This window comes from Cyclospora cayetanensis, unplaced genomic scaffold (assembly GCF_002999335.1).
Source record: "Cyclospora cayetanensis isolate NF1_C8 unplaced genomic scaffold, CcayRef3 CcayRef3_contig_75, whole genome shotgun sequence".
In the NCBI taxonomy this organism is placed as follows: domain Eukaryota; phylum Apicomplexa; class Conoidasida; order Eucoccidiorida; family Eimeriidae; genus Cyclospora; species Cyclospora cayetanensis.
The window spans coordinates 136,388-150,927 of record NW_020312747.1 but is presented as its reverse complement, the minus strand read 5'-3'; the positions used below and the strand labels follow the sequence as shown (position 1 = coordinate 150,927).

Below are 14,540 nucleotides of genomic sequence, written 5' to 3'. Positions count from 1 at the left end.
GATAACGCGCTTTGTGGCAAGGTGACTAGGACCAATTGCCATCCTCTCACAACTCAGCACTCTTTCTCACTCTGTCAGTTTTCCTTGCAAGTCTTAGTCTCCACTAAACTATCAATAGTGGCTTTTGAAAAAGTTTCAAAACTTCCCTAATTAATCAAGAAATTTGCTGCGTAAGCAAATGACGTGTGTGAAGGCGGAGGATTCGCGTGGGGCTGTAGAAGTATTGGATTTTAGGACTCTTGAGCACTAAGGACATACGACAGGATTTCTAGTGAAATGGTGAGGGTAGTGCCAATTTCAGTGGTTCAGGTCAGAGCAGTTGCGAGCTGTGTTCTCTACCGGAGAACCAGCAGGCCCTTTCCGCTCTCAACGTAAGTTGCCATTAACAGTCTTCCTCGCACTCCTAAGTAATTATCTTCCACCACTGCATGCTCTGCCGGAAACAACTATAGCTATGGGAATCGCTTGATCTCCTGGCTATTGTTAAGATGTTCTTTACGGATAGGCTTGTGCTTAGAAACTCTTATCTATGGTGTCTCTCCCAGCTCCCTTGAGCCCCTCTCGAGGCTTTGAAAACGATTACTTTGCATTTACGGCCTGCAGTTGCACGAAGTGCTCTGTGAGGCGCGAAGGCACTGCTGAACTAGCGTGTACAACGACTCCGTTTGTATATTATACGTGTTACCTTTATTTCCTTAGCATAATGACCACATATTTCAGTGCTTAACGAGTAATCGCGCTGCCGCCATCGCATTGGTTTGGGCCCTTGTTCGTGGATTGCTACGGTGTGTCTTTCTTGCCTTCTGTGTTTCTTTGCGGGCTAGTGAACACGTTTTCTTTTGTCATTTGCACTGTTTTTCGCATTTTTGCATTGTCGGGGAGTGTCGATAGTGCGGAAACTTTTCCGCTAGCCCGTACACAATTAGCTTCAACGTTTAGGTATGGTGCATGAGGGCGCGCCCTGCTAGATGGGCACTTTTGTATGAGGGAGGGGAAGATGATGCGATCTAGGGTGCACCTTTGTACCATCTACTTCATTAGCTATATTCAGTGAAGAATTAATATGGATTTGACTACTTGGTTTGTCTTTTCGAACATCTGATTTACTGCACAGCACTATCTCTAAGAGGTTGGAATGCTGAGAGGCAGCTACACACACTCTAGCTGCCTCCCGTCTTATCTCTGCACTGTGGGGGGGTAAAGGAAGATGGGTGCTGTTTTAGAAAATGCTCATGAACTTCCTATTGAGATTGCATCTAGTCTGGAGTCAAGTGTCTCCATAGTCAGACCTCAAATGGAGCATTACACCCGCGCGAGCTGCACAGTCCATTCCGCTGCAGGGGTCCATTCGATTGCTAACATGTGTACTCCAGCACCTTGAATCCCACCAATATTGCATTTCAGATTTTCGCCTCTATTTCGTTAAAGCAATTTATTTTCTGGATTACACCGGTCGTCAGACATTTTTACCAGTGCACCTACCTGGAAACTTGACGCTCAGCATCACACTGTCAGGAGAATATGCACCGAATCGCTGGGTCAGTACTGTTATCACTCTGCAAAAGGCTCCACGATCAAGGAGTTGGCCATCCATCTGCTTAGATTGTTGCAAAAGGCTTGTGAAAAGCGCATGCATAGAGGCAGCCCCAGGGACAAGCTGAATGGTTGGGACTTCATCTTCAATTGATGATGGTATACCCCTGTTCGTGTTCATCTCTCCAAGATGGTTAGTGTGTGATCTCTCTTTCGCTTTTTTGCTTTTTCGCCTCTGAATCGCCGCGTTAAGATCTTGAGTACTCTGGAATCTTTTTGCGTCTTTCCGCGATCGCCACGATGAGTTACGGGTCTGGCACAGCGGTGATGCCAATTTTTCGGAGGACGATGATCGGCGCCTGTAGTCTGATTGCTGTTTATGTTACTATCGACCTCGCTGGCAAGCCTCTTTACGCGTACACGACAACGAAATTAGCTAACGTGAGGTTGAAGCGAGTGGACACCGACTCACATTTGCAACTAGCTCATATGTGCACAATATTCTTCTCAGTCTCTCTGTATCCACACATTTACTCAGGTTTTCCCCACGTTCTCATATGTTCCATGTTGCATCTTCCCCCCCTCATGTAACCGCCCTGTGCTTGCCACGCCCCTTCTCCCTCCCGGTATAGTTCTCATCTCTTCTTATCCTTTAGTGGGTCTCATTGCTAGAGTAGGCCTTTTGGATCCCCCAATGGTGGCGTGTGTGGGCAACTGTGAGATGCCGTATTGTGCCACATCGCGGTTTGTTTTCAGAATCCTGCAGTGCTGACCTGGGGTAGAGGGTGGCAAGGCAGGTGCCAGCATGGAAGTGTATGTGTGCCTGTGATGCGTAATACAGATGAGCAAGGAAGGAGCGGCCCCAGCATCGGGTGGGGCACCTGCTCACGGGGGCCATTGAACCCCCAAGCTGGTTGGTTGACAGCATCAAGGAACTACCCACGTGCGTCTCCCATCAATGATTTCAGGCCCGCCAAGTCTCTTCAGTTTTTCTTGTTATTATTGCGCTGCCTACATCTCCGCCAGAGATATGGGGACTCGGGGGATCAGTGCTGATTATGCGCGGACTTCTTTGCCCCTGGAAAGGCACCTTGTTATTGGAGGGGACCTAGGTAGAGGTTTCTTTACTCGCATGGCAGCCACACTACACACTTGTCCTACTGCGTATCCAGTATTCAGGGGGACACCAACACACCTCGGAGCTTAGGAAACCCCGCTCCCAAATCATAAGGACCGCGAAATCCCCAAAGGCAAGGAAGGGAAGGGGGATTTTGCTCCTGTGGCTGCTCCAGAGACTCTCGTTGGATTGTTGGAAGCTTGTATGTTGGGGTTTAAAGCTTTCAGCGGAGCTGAAGCACAATGATGTCTCATCTTTAATTCAACGAAACCACGTGGACTACTGTCGCACGCCCGTTACCTCGAAATTCACCTATAGAGCTCTTTCGGGCTGCGCTTTCTTACCTCGAAGTCGTAGGGTTCAGGCACTCAGCTAAGGTGTGTGAGGGCAATAGGGGCTCCTGCAGTGAAGATACTGAAGCTTTAGCTCGAGTATTGTTAGTAGTTGTTAGTATTTGTGCTTACCTCTCAGTCGTGCTCCCGTTCCCACAAAATGTGTGAAAGTCCAGTTCAGCTGGCTCAGTGGTCAGGTTTTCCTTTGATGTTCGATCCTTATTCTAGGATTAAGCGTTGCCTATAGGGTGGCTTTTTATGCACTGAGACCCTTGGGGAGGAATGGAGAAATGGTATAGGAGCCCCCTAATGCGTTGCAGGCCGCTACGTACAGGCCAATATCCTCCAACACTTTTAAAAAAGCCAACAAATGGCTGAAAACAGTTTTCTCACCCCTCTTTCCATTGCCATACCCCTCCACTCACATACTCAACGTAGAGGCGGAGGGTAGTTATGTGGACAGCAGCTGCAAGAGGATGGGGACGCCACTGCTTGCTTATGCTGTACTTTGTATCGTTTTGTATGTGTTCACTGCACAGCCGTAGTGCGTGAACCGCATATGCAAGCGCACACGTATAAAGTAGTCAGGGATCCTGTAGTGTACAGTATTCTCATGGGATATGGCCCTCACAAGGATCTTCCAAGCATGGAGGATCCTGTTGCGTTCCATGGGCTCCCATAAACGTGGGGTCAAGCTTTTTGAAGACTACGAAGGCTTGTTGCTGATTCTGATAGCATACGAAGCCAAACTGTTGGGAGGGGATAGGTGAAAGGAGCGTGGAACTAAGGAGAAGCCGATCCGAGGAAGGGATAGAGAGGATCACGTAACTGGCGTGACAGGTTTACACGCCAATTCGCGAGGCGCCCCTACTTTCGTATTTATATCAGGCACTCTTTCACATTTTCTATTTAACTGAGCCATTGAACAACCATGGCTATTACGTTCCTGGCGGTTTTCAATGCTGTTGGTAGGGCAGAGAACGCATCTGTGAGAGGCTGCCTTCCTTTAGCGTGAGTCTTCCATGTCCGACTTTTCGCCTCTTTTAGGAACCTTTCACTTTGCGTTACCGGGAGGAACTAATTAGAAGGGACGAATGGATCGATAAACCCGCGTTTTCTGTTTGTTTTCTGCTTACGTCCGTTTGGGAATTGTTGACCAATAAGGGGAGCCTCCGAGGCACTGAGGCAACAAAAAGTTTAGGCAGTGTCTGAACTCAACATTTGCCTTTTAAAAAGGTCTATTCCTGAGGCTGTGGGCAGGTTGAACTGGTTCTTCCACCATTTCCACCCACAGCTACAGGCTTTACAATAAATTGCTCATCAAGATGCCACCAACTTCCTCCCTTTCTTCCTACTGAATTTTGCGGTTGTCATTTTTCCTTTTCTATTTACTTCTTCAAATTCACACAATGATGGGGTACCTACCGAAACATCCCAATGAATGCAGTTATTACAGCTCTTTCGTCCTCGTAGTATGACCTCGGTTAACCTACAGTCCACGACCCCTAGATTGGAGACTCCCTTTCTATGTATTCCACTTTAAGGGCCTTCCTTCTTCTTATGAATATGGGTACCTTGGAAAAGCTAAGTATATTTAAAGGTCACAAACGTTCAACACGGCACTCAGCGCTGGTCATGCTTCAGGCGCATCTGTTACAGACGCAATGTAACGAGGCCATCACAAATTGGCAGTTCCTGTCTTTAAGCATCGTAATTACGGCAAATATCATTGTAAATAAGATTTTATGGTTTTAAAGCTGATGTCTGCGGATTAGTATGCCCAATAATACCCCTTCGGTTAGCCCCAGCCCCCCCGTGCCAGTCGGCTGTCAGCGGCACGGTCATAGCACGCCTCCGGTCTACTGGACTCCGCCGGTGCCCCGATTTATTTATCTCCTTTATTGACCACATAAAAATTAGGGCGTGGAGCAGAGGGTTTTTTGGGTCAGGGCTCAGAGTTGAGGGCTTCTGATTGTTGACCCGTTGAGTGACTGACGACCTCCCGCCGTAGAAATCAGGGCCGCCTTGCATTCCCTGAAATGCATTGAAATTATTTTTGCACATTAAGCTTACAAGATTGACATTTTAGTGCCTAAGACTTGAACTTCAGGGGTTCAGGACTTGGATGCGCACGGACGAGCCGCTCACTGAAGATTCCAGAAATAACAAGTTTCACGATTAAACACCGGTATTTTGAGCATAATGGAGCGCGCACCGTCGCAGCAGCAGCAGCTGCTGCCATCACAGCATCTCCGAGAACCGCAATACCAGCAGCACCCACAGGAGCAGCAACAACTACAGCCGCAGCAGCAAGAACAGCAACAACAACCAAGGCTCTTGCTACAAAGAGAAGCGAACTCCGCCCCTCAGAGAGCGACGAGCTTGCCACCCACTTCTCGGCAGGCTTCAGCAGCCATTTCAATGCAAACTATCCCCAATCACGTTCAACACCGGCAGCATCCGCAACAGCAGCACCCTCAGCCACAACCACATGTCAACGGGGTGCATATGAGGCCTCCTCAAACGGTGCAACAGCTACAGCAGCAACAGCAAGAGCAGCAGCACCACTTGCTGTTTGAGCAGCAGAGACAGCGAAAGGCAGAGTGCCAAGTTGGGGACAGCCTGGGGGGCCCCTGCTGCGCCCCTACGCCAGCGGGTGGCCCGCGCTATTTGGACCTTTTGCGGGGCACCACAGTACCTTTTGGCTCTTCCGCCTACCCCTCTTTCCCTCTCTCCAATGTAGGGCCTGTGCCTCTGCAACCCTGGCAGCAGCAGCAGTGGATGCAGCAGCAGCAGTGGATGCAGCAGCAACAGTGGATGCAGCAGCAGCAGCAGGCGCTGCACGCTCAACAGCAAATGAGATCCCCCTACGTAGCCCCAGTGTGTGCCGAGCCAGCGAAGCCAACGGCCACAACGGTACGTGCAGAAATTATCCCGCGTGATCCGTCGTGCAAGGTCTCTATTTTGGATATAGGTGCAGGGTTCAGGCTATTTTTGCGTATCCTTGTTACCTGTGCAGCTGCGTCCTACTCAGCTGCTGCCCATGCGGCTGGTAGGTGACCTTCGGCTCTATGTTCCACACCGAGAACCCTTCCTCGGCGAAGGCGGGTAAGGCCAAGGGCCTGGCAGGCACCAGTTTGGTGGCTTAAGAGGACGTGGATGCTGAATGCGCGTCTCTCAGAAACAGAAACTTCTCTCTACAGACGCTTCATCTCTGTTAACAGTCCATTCTTCTACTGCTATCATCTGTGCCGTCCTACAGCCCCACCTACCCTATATTGCGCTTTTCTAGCACGCCTTATCCTCATTCTCGCATTTTATGCCCCGATACACGTTTGGACATTGATAGACATAGATATATAAAACTTTCGCCGCTGTAGCAATCTATGTGCCTCTCCTCGCCCCAGTGCCTGTGTCTGTGTGTGCTTGTTATGAGGCCTTTCGCTTTTTTTCATGACTGCTTGCAGGAGCGTTCACATGTATCTGCTGGGAAAGCAGGTGAAGCATCTGGTTGCCACCGATGAGGCAGAGGAGTGCACACGTGACGTTCTGGCCCTCATTGACGCCCAGGAGGTCCCTGCAGACAGCACTATGCCGCTGCTTATACACAACGTCAGTTTGCCGTGGATCATAGAAATCGTCATCTGCTGGTGTATGGTGTGCCTCCTGTAGCGTGCCCAAAGGTGGCAAAGGCGCCACGTGCAGATCGCCTAGTCTGCGAGCGCTGACACTAACATGCACCGATTGACGCTGTGCTATGGTGCATCCTTTACCCGATAAAGTTTAGTCCTCCGAGATGGCAAAAAGTCTTTGTTTTGTTGTAGGGTCACGTTGTCTGTGGGGGCCCCGAAGTCTGCCTTCGCTACTTGGCCAAAAAGCTCGGGCAGTACGGGGCTGACCACCTGAAGGATGCATTGCTGGACAGATTGGTAAGGAGCAAGGGATTGCATGCTGCTGAGGGTCGCCTGCCGCTGTTGCTGTTGCTGACGGTCCAAAATGCCCATGTTCGCGTTGCCGCTGGTGGTCGTGAGGACAGTAGGAGCAACGAATGTGCGTTTCTTTGGCGCCTCGAGTGCCCCGTAGGGTGTCTTTCTTTTCCCGTAGTTATGCAATACTCTCAGCGCTGTGATTCTCATGTGCCACCGTGTTTAGCTAACTGACCTCAGCGCGTGGTTCAACGTCCAGCAGGCAGCCATTCAAGCCATCCTCGCCCCCGACGCTACGGCCAAGGACGCCGTTGGAGACTATCTTAAGGTGCAGTCACACATGAAAAGCTAGACCCGCTTCTGCTGTATCATGAAGAGAGCGGCGAAAGCAATGGCTATGCGGCGTGCGTGGTGCTGCCGCCTATCTTTGCAGAGCCGCCGCCATTTCTACTTGGAAGCTGAAAAACTTTTGGCGTTCTTTAACAGGAAACACTTGCAAGGGGAGCCAGGAACTCGTCTTGACGCCTCTCTGAGAGGCCATAGCAAATCGCTGGATGCCTCTCTGAGGGCCCCCATGGCAACTCGCTTGCAGCCCTTCTTCTTCGGGGAGGAAGACTCCTTAGCTGATTATTTTCTTTTCTCGCTTGTTGACGATGACCAGCGGATTGCGGAGTGTCTCAGCAGCTGCACCAGCGGCGGTGAAGCAGCCGCCAGCGCAGAGCAACAGCAGCACCCGCAGCAAGAGCAGCAGCAAAACGACCAACAACGGCAAGAGCAACACAAGTCGGAGAACGCGGATGTCGAGATGCATTTCTTCAATGAAACACCCCACCTTCACACTCTGTACGTTGCGCTGCTCAACCTCCCGCTTATCCAGGAGGCACTGCTCTCCAGCGACGGCCAGGAAGCAGCCGGGCAAGGGTCAAGAGCACCCGAGGACGGCAGTCTCGACACGATGGGGGAGGCAAGGGACAGGGTGGGGCCTTGCGTGGCCACGGAGGCCTCGACAACTGCGTCTGTAAACGACTCTCCACTGCAGCAATTTCAGCGGCAGCAGCAGCTCCATTTACAGCTGCAGCAGATGAAGCAGCTGCAGCCGATAGGTGAGCTCAAATGTAGTCCATCGCTCACTAGATTTCAATCCCGAAACCAATAGAAGCACATTTACTAACACGTTTCTAGATATGCGTTTCCACTGCACTGAGGGGCTCCCCAGTATCTTCAAGCTTCTCTGCCATGGCTCTTTAAGGCTTCTACCTCCGTACTCATGGTGGCTATTCCTGCCGCTGGGCTTTATCAAGCTAGCTTATTTAGACATATGCTTTTACTAGCGCCTGTGTACATTTTTGGGGTGTTCTTTTGTCTTGAATGTACCGTTGCACGAGTAGAAGGGCCTCAACGAAACGAAAAGGTCTCGCAGCCGATCCAAACCCCAGGGTCAATTCCGTTCTAAGCCCTGTCGAATGCTGATGTTGCACCTGAGAAAGACGATTAGAGGTTGTGCGAAACTCTCGGTATCCATGTTTTTTTCGCTTCGCGTGTGTGCGAGTGGAGTAGCCAGCAGAGATGCGGTGCCCCGGGATTTGCTTGCAGGCATGTCCGGCCCCTACAACCACTGTGGAGAAGGGCCCTCAGGAGGCCTTTCTTACTCTTTCTGCCCTTCTGGGGGTTCCTACTGTCTTCCCCGGACCCCAGAGACAGCAGCCACACTGCAGCAGACGCTGCCGAGTACCCTCACAGGGGCCTCCTTAGGGGGCCCCTGCTCGGCCTATCCACAGCAGGTGATGCCAGGACCGCCGGCAGCGACAGTGCCCCCGCTAACCGCGTCTTACGTAGGAGTCCCCTGTTGCTGGCAGCCACTTACTCCGGGACCCCTGCAGCGGCAGAAGAACCTACAGAGAGAAGACGGCGGCCTGTATACAACCCAAAACATGGTACACGCTTATTCGCAGATCCAGCAACCGGCAGGTCAAAAAGGGGGGGCGGCCCAGAGCATGCAGCAGCCGTCCTTTGCCACCATGAATATCTCAAGCGGCTTTAGCCCTCGGGTCGCGGTCGGGCAGGAGGCTGGAGGAGTTGCCAAGTGACTCAAGCGCCCGCATAGTGACTACGGCAGCACCTTTAGGGCACTATTTTTCGGACAGGTGTAAAAGCGGTTTCGACCCAACTGACTGAAAATCCCGCAGGGGTACACCCGCACGAATGCTGATAGCATTACACAGCTCAATTCACTAGAATATCTTTACTTCTAGGGTGTCCTTTTTGTACAGTGATAGAGCTGGAAAGCCATTGTTGCAGGCTTGCGTGCGCCTAAAGCTCCTACTATACTAAGGCGTTGGGAGTTCTCCTACTGGCTTGGCAGTAGGGCGCCATTACCTACCTATTCAGGGGGACCCCAGCTTCACGTAAGGAAATTATTTTCCTCCCACTCTGAATTCTGTCGTCACTTCATCTACGCAAAACACTGTTAACTTTTGTCTAGAACGTGAGACACTCCAAGTAGGCGCAAAAGCCGGACCGCACTTTTCGGTGTCCCTTGGCCTGCGCCCCTTTCTGCACAACCTCGTGCCTTAGGTCTTTTAGAAGCGGCACCCGATTGCGTCGTGATTAGTTACTTGTAAAATGGTCCTGAGGTGATGCGTAAGAATGTTCTTATGCCCCCAGCAGGACAGCCGCAGCACCACTGACACTGGTAGGCGAAGAGTCAGCCCTAGTGCGCCTCACGAAGAGCGGCTATCTAAAGGCCAGGTTCGCCTTGCTGCTAAGAAAATTGTTACCAGCAAACTAGCCAGCCCAATCGTGCGGGCCTTGTGGGTAACAGCTTCGATCCTTCACTTATCAAGGGGGGCGTAGGGCCCCGTTAGCAACTCGTCCGGGGGCGGCGCGAAGGAAAGACGATTTGGTCCTCGGCGATCCGGCGAAGCCGACCTGAGAGTCAGCAGAGACAGAGACACAAACGCACAAGCGTCACCCTCCGAGGACCCCAACATGCCCAAGACCTCTGCCTAAAGCACAATGCAAGCTTTGACAGAGGCTAAATGTAGTATAGCCGGATGACCAGACAAATAGTATGACACGCACATGAGCTTGCCAAGTAACAGGAATGCGATATCAAAGAGATGAAAGAAACGATAAAACAGGAGCAGGCTGACACATGAAATTGAAAGGAAACGTGCTGGGATGGCAACGCGCACACGGCGATTGAATCAAATATACTCCTCTGACACAGATGAACCTTATAACTCATACATAAGCATATGTACAAATGCATTTTGAAAACAACAGCGACTCTAGGCCTGGAAAGCGCGTTTACACTACAGTTTCAACAGGATACAGCATGAATCGCAGACTCCGGTCTGTGAGCGCTGACCGCGATTTTTGCCCCCTCTTTTTGCGTCTTTCTTCTGCCTCTTTTCTCCTGCGCATCATCTCCGCCTCGTCGGGCAGCGCCGACTGCCAGAAAGAGGCGGCAGCTGCTCCCCGTATATCTTGGCCAGGAGAAGGACTGGGAAACGATCGAAACAGGCAACAAGATTCTCGCCGCCGCTGTCCATAGCTTAACTCCGCTAAAACACTGGGCAAGCCTACCGTGCAGGGCTCAGCGATTGTGTTAGACCCTTCAAGTTTGCGCGGGTGCTCCTAGGAAGACTTCCACTACTGACCCCAAAACCCTAGCTCAGAACTGGGAGGCACAAAGGAAAGACCCAGCAGCAGCAATAGAAGAGGGCAAGGGACTAGCAGGACCGACCCGTATGGCGACTGAGAAACACACAAATAACGCCCCACAGCAACAACGGTCCTCATGACTTTTGGCCATCCAGTTGAAGGCAGCACACGCACTAATTGCTATCTCCTGGCTGAGCGCCGCACAAGGTGCATGCGCTAGGATCTAGAAGCTCACTTCTCTCCAACCTCCTCTAAAACCACCTGGAGCTGAAAAAAGTACACGCAAGAAAGCTATACAGCGTTAAAGTCATGAAGCCAGCACCCGTGGAGCAGCGCTTGCGCGGAAATCCCCGTTGGAGAGTCCGAAAGTCCTTTTGAAGCAAAACGATTTGGGCTCCGTGTAAATAGCACACTGAACTGGTTTAGATATAGAATTTCGGGGGATCCGGCTAAGCGACACGTTCGGAAGGGCATTAATGAGGGATTAAAGTGTGCAGGGCGTAAAGGGTCTATTACAAGTGTCTCTTGTGAAGCCGTGCGCGTTGTGTTGTCGCCATGCCTCCTCTATGCACACGAGGCGCCACCGTACAAGCCTGAGCGCCTTCTCCGCAGCTCCTTGCGTGCAAGCCCTAATCAAATAGCGCAGTCCTGCCCTCTCTACGTGGCCATAGCCTGCAAGACGAACGCACAAACACACCAATGTACATGCATCCTTTAGGCCCCTATTGCATGCACCCTAATCCATAAATTCACGGCCTCGCGTGCCGTGAAAAAAAAAGCCCTAGAGCTTCGCAGCTGTAACAGGTATGCTGGAATTCTGTGGATGAGGAGTTTGAATTGTGACGGTGGAGAGAAAAACCCACCTTGGGGTTGATCTGGCTCGATGTCAACAATAGCCCCCGTCCGCGCACAGATTTCTTTCAAAAAGTCATCCTGCAGAAGAAGCGACCGTCATGACATCCTGAACCTTGAACCCTTTTCTCCTGATTCGTGAGACCTTGGATAGCCCTAGCGGCTGGTGGTGTCGCCTGAAGGCCGGCGACGCCGAGGCACTACTAGAGGCTCCATGAATAGACAGAGCACTTGGATGTGGACGAAAGTGTAAATGTTACTTCTGCACCGAACAGGTGCTCGCTGGCTCGAAGGAAGCGCGATCTACGCGCCCAGCTACTTTTTAAATAAAACACCTCGTAATACCCCGCACGCAGTGTGCCCGTAGACTTCTGGTGCCCCAGTGTGAGTGTATCCATGAATGGCCGTCTTACGTCTTCTCCTGACATAGCAGCGGTACAGTCAAAGGTCTCATCTTCTGCTGCGTCCGCTGGGGCAGACAGGTACTGCGGAGGTCCTAAGAGGCTCCCTGCAAAATTGCACAAGCGAGCCTGGAAGGCATCTCCGGTTGGCGGAGAAGTATGGAAGCAGGGTCTACGGCACGGACTCGCGTGGTGCTGCCAAGCCGTAAAAAGCCTCACAAACAGCAACTGTGCCTCTGAATAACGTCTCCTGGTCCTCCGCAACCACTCGAACAAGCACTCCTTGCTGATGGGGATGCTGTTGCTGTTGCTGCTGCGAGGGGCAGCCACGCAGCACGAAACCCGCGCCACTCCGTCGCCTCAGAGCAGCAATAGTCTCCGGATGCTGCAGCTGCTGCCATGACTCGGGGGAGGCTGCAGTGACAGCGCACACCCCGGACTGCAGCGGCAAGTCCAGTACCCACATGCCGTTCTCCGACTGTCTCTGCAGCACGACCGTAGGAACGACACAATGTGCGGAGACAACATGAGTGGCTGTGGCACAGCAGCAGCAGCAAGGGCACCCGTAGCGTGGGGGAGGGGCGGTAAGGGGCCATGCGGGTATAGAGGCTGGCACAAAAGGGATAAAATCCGGCACCAATCGGCGGCATCGTTGCTGTTTCATGAGCTAGACACTGAGAAATCTTCATAGGTATTCGGCCTTACAGCGGTGTTTCTAAGATCTGAACCCAACAAATCGGGGTCTTTCACATCTGGCTTCGGGATGGCAGCGCACACGGTTGCCATTGCCCGCACTGCTGATTTGCGGGCTCGCTGCTGCAGTAGCTGTACAGACAACACCACAATGCCGTATACAGCAGCAGACCTCTTAGCAATGACAGCACTCAAGACTACACGAATCCACTGACCAAGCAAGCAGAAATGGCGCACGGAAATATGCGCCTCTCTGTCTCTGTCTGTCTCTCTCTCTCTCTCCCTGTCTCTGTCTGTCTGTCTGTCTGTCTGTCTGTCTGTCTGTCTGTCTGTCTGTCTGTCTCTCCCTGTCTCGCTGTCTCTCTGTCTGTCTGTCTGTCTGTCTCTCTCTGTCTGTCTCTCTGTCTGTCTGTCTGTCTCTCTGTCTCTCTCTCCAACATGCCTGCTGCACTGTACCTGCTTCTGCTGTGCTGCAATTGCTGCTGCAGCATCGACAGAGTTCCACGAGCCCTCGTTTTGCCCCGGCGTGGGCAGAACGTGCGGCTGCTTGTCCGCCCCCCCCCCGTGGGGGGCCCCCTGGTCGAATCCCGATGAACCTCGCGGCGTACTGTTCGAGGGGCCTCCGTAGTCAAAGGAGGGAGTCCCTCGAGAAGAGGTAAGGCTCCCACGAGAAGCCGCCACCGGAGGTCTGTGGGAAAACCCCAAGTGCGGCATTGACGGCGGCGGGGCGGGGGGCCCCGAGGGGGGGGAGATGATGCCCTTAGAACGGGCGAGCGAAGCGGCAATAGCCTGAGCCCTCTGAACAGACTCCGCGATGGAGGAGTCAGAGCTCGGAGTAGAGGCTCCCATAGCACCAGAGGCCGACATATTCAACCCTCAACGCTTCAAGGAAGCCCTAAACCCTAGACAATAGAGATCCCGAACCGCCCGCAAGATGTGCAGGCTATAGCAGCGTACATGCTATGCGCGGTGCCGTATAGACAGCAGGAGAGCAAGAGGCAAGAAAACGGGAGCAGTCATGAGCAAAGAAACCTTTAACCAAATTCTGTAATCCCTGTAAGTGGCCCAAGGTGGCATTCGGTTACAGATAGCGGCTACGCCACCAAAACGGGGCATCCAGCCAAAAGAAAGTGCAGAGTTTCTTCGTCTGTTTCTTCGGATACGGCTTAAGAGCTGACGGACGACCATTTCAAGGCTTGGCTGATGCTTTGCTGAGGCTCAGCCCTCATGCAGCCCCACCACCTACACAGGTCATTTGACACTCTCCACTCCAAAGGCCCTGTACAAACGAATGCTTTCCTCCTATGTAGCCGTGCAGAGTCCTAGATTTTTGAGCCTCATGTCTGAATGTCAAGCGCTACGCCTATTTTTGCTTAATTCACGCGCGCTACCACTGCAGCAACTATGAGCTGCTGTGCATCTTGTACTGCGTACAAAGGATTGTGTTCCTATAGTGGCACCTCAATTTACATTTAGACTTCAACTTTCTACTTAAACAACTGGTACAAAGCTCTGAGGGCCCCCTTCTGGTGCTACTCCCCCACATTCTGCGAGGCACCCGGAACACGAACAGTCTGAATTCACCAGTCGAAGAGAAGCATCCACCTCAGCACCACCAGTTTTTAGTCCATTTCGAGACCTTGATCAGCGTGTTCTTTGCTTGAACCTGCTTGTTAGCTTTGCAAGATTGGGTTCTTTCCTTCCACCTGTCCTAAGCTTTTCTTAGACTTCAGGTGTGAGGTTCAGTATGCTCAATCGAGAAATTCCGTGACGCCCTGCGGGTTTTGTTTAGATGGAGAGTATGTAACAGTCTATGAACACGTGTAACGGTCCAGTGCCGCGCAAATCTAAAGCAGCAGTCATGCTTCACGCAGTAGGCTGCCTGAGTGACACAGAAGCTTGATCATCTTATGGGCGTGCGTTCGCCCTCGTTTAAAAGTCTACACGAATATCTGAAAAACGCCTTTGTGGGCCTCCGCGTAAGTAGAACCTCATGGAGGCTAGTGGTAACCTTCAACTT

At 52.0% G+C, this 14,540-nt stretch overlaps 3 protein-coding genes across 3 annotated transcripts; 2 read left to right on the top strand and 1 right to left on the bottom strand.

Annotated features, from left to right (window-relative positions):
* Positions 1–1,833: 1,833 nt before the first annotated feature.
* Positions 1,834–2,434, top strand: LOC113146904. Its single transcript, XM_026335628.1, has 2 exons — positions 1,834–1,974; positions 2,375–2,434. Exons 1-2 carry the CDS (start codon positions 1,834–1,836, stop codon positions 2,432–2,434), a joined length of 201 nt encoding a protein of 66 aa, XP_026191413.1.
* A 2,114-nt stretch (positions 2,435–4,548) lies between these two features.
* Positions 4,549–9,917, top strand: LOC34617586. The gene is made up of 12 exons (XM_026335644.1): positions 4,549–4,591; positions 4,740–4,822; positions 5,269–5,898; positions 6,002–6,090; positions 6,450–6,594; positions 6,807–6,911; positions 7,135–7,236; positions 7,342–8,011; positions 8,466–8,991; positions 9,187–9,313; positions 9,573–9,656; positions 9,762–9,917. The coding sequence occupies exons 1-12, from the start codon at positions 4,549–4,551 to the stop codon at positions 9,915–9,917; spliced, it is 2,760 nt and encodes a 919-aa protein (XP_026191429.1).
* Positions 9,918–10,797: 880 nt separating this feature from the next.
* Positions 10,798–13,387, bottom strand: LOC34617587. Its single transcript, XM_026335643.1, has 7 exons — positions 12,977–13,387; positions 12,533–12,652; positions 12,047–12,266; positions 11,840–11,934; positions 11,438–11,507; positions 11,091–11,246; positions 10,798–10,841 (listed from the first exon to the last, which is right to left on the bottom strand). Exons 1-7 carry the CDS (start codon positions 13,385–13,387, stop codon positions 10,798–10,800), a joined length of 1,116 nt encoding a protein of 371 aa, XP_026191428.1.
* Positions 13,388–14,540: the final 1,153 nt, after the last annotated feature.

Bases quoted from the DNA above. Each gene is read 5' to 3' on its own strand.
- LOC113146904 (XM_026335628.1), top strand. From the start codon at position 1,834: ATGAGTTACGGGTCTGGCACAGCGGTGATGCCAATTTTTCGGAGGACG. The intron at 1,975-2,374 runs GTGAGGTTGAAG...TGCGTAATACAG, and splicing joins CGACAACGAAATTAGCTAAC to ATGAGCAAGGAAGGAGCGGC.
- LOC34617586 (XM_026335644.1), top strand. From the start codon at position 4,549: ATGGGTACCTTGGAAAAGCTAAGTATATTTAAAGGTCACAAAC. The intron at 6,912-7,134 runs GTAAGGAGCAAG...CACCGTGTTTAG, and splicing joins ATGCATTGCTGGACAGATTG to CTAACTGACCTCAGCGCGTG. The intron at 8,012-8,465 runs GTGAGCTCAAAT...CGAGTGGAGTAG, and splicing joins GAAGCAGCTGCAGCCGATAG to CCAGCAGAGATGCGGTGCCC.
- LOC34617587 (XM_026335643.1), bottom strand. From the start codon at position 13,387: ATGTCGGCCTCTGGTGCTATGGGAGCCTCTACTCCGAGCTCTGACTCC. The intron at 12,653-12,976 runs GTACAGTGCAGC...TTGTCTGTACAG, and splicing joins TTGCAGCACAGCAGAAGCAG to CTACTGCAGCAGCGAGCCCG. The intron at 11,247-11,437 runs GTGGGTTTTTCT...TTCGTCTTGCAG, and splicing joins CGAGCCAGATCAACCCCAAG to GCTATGGCCACGTAGAGAGG.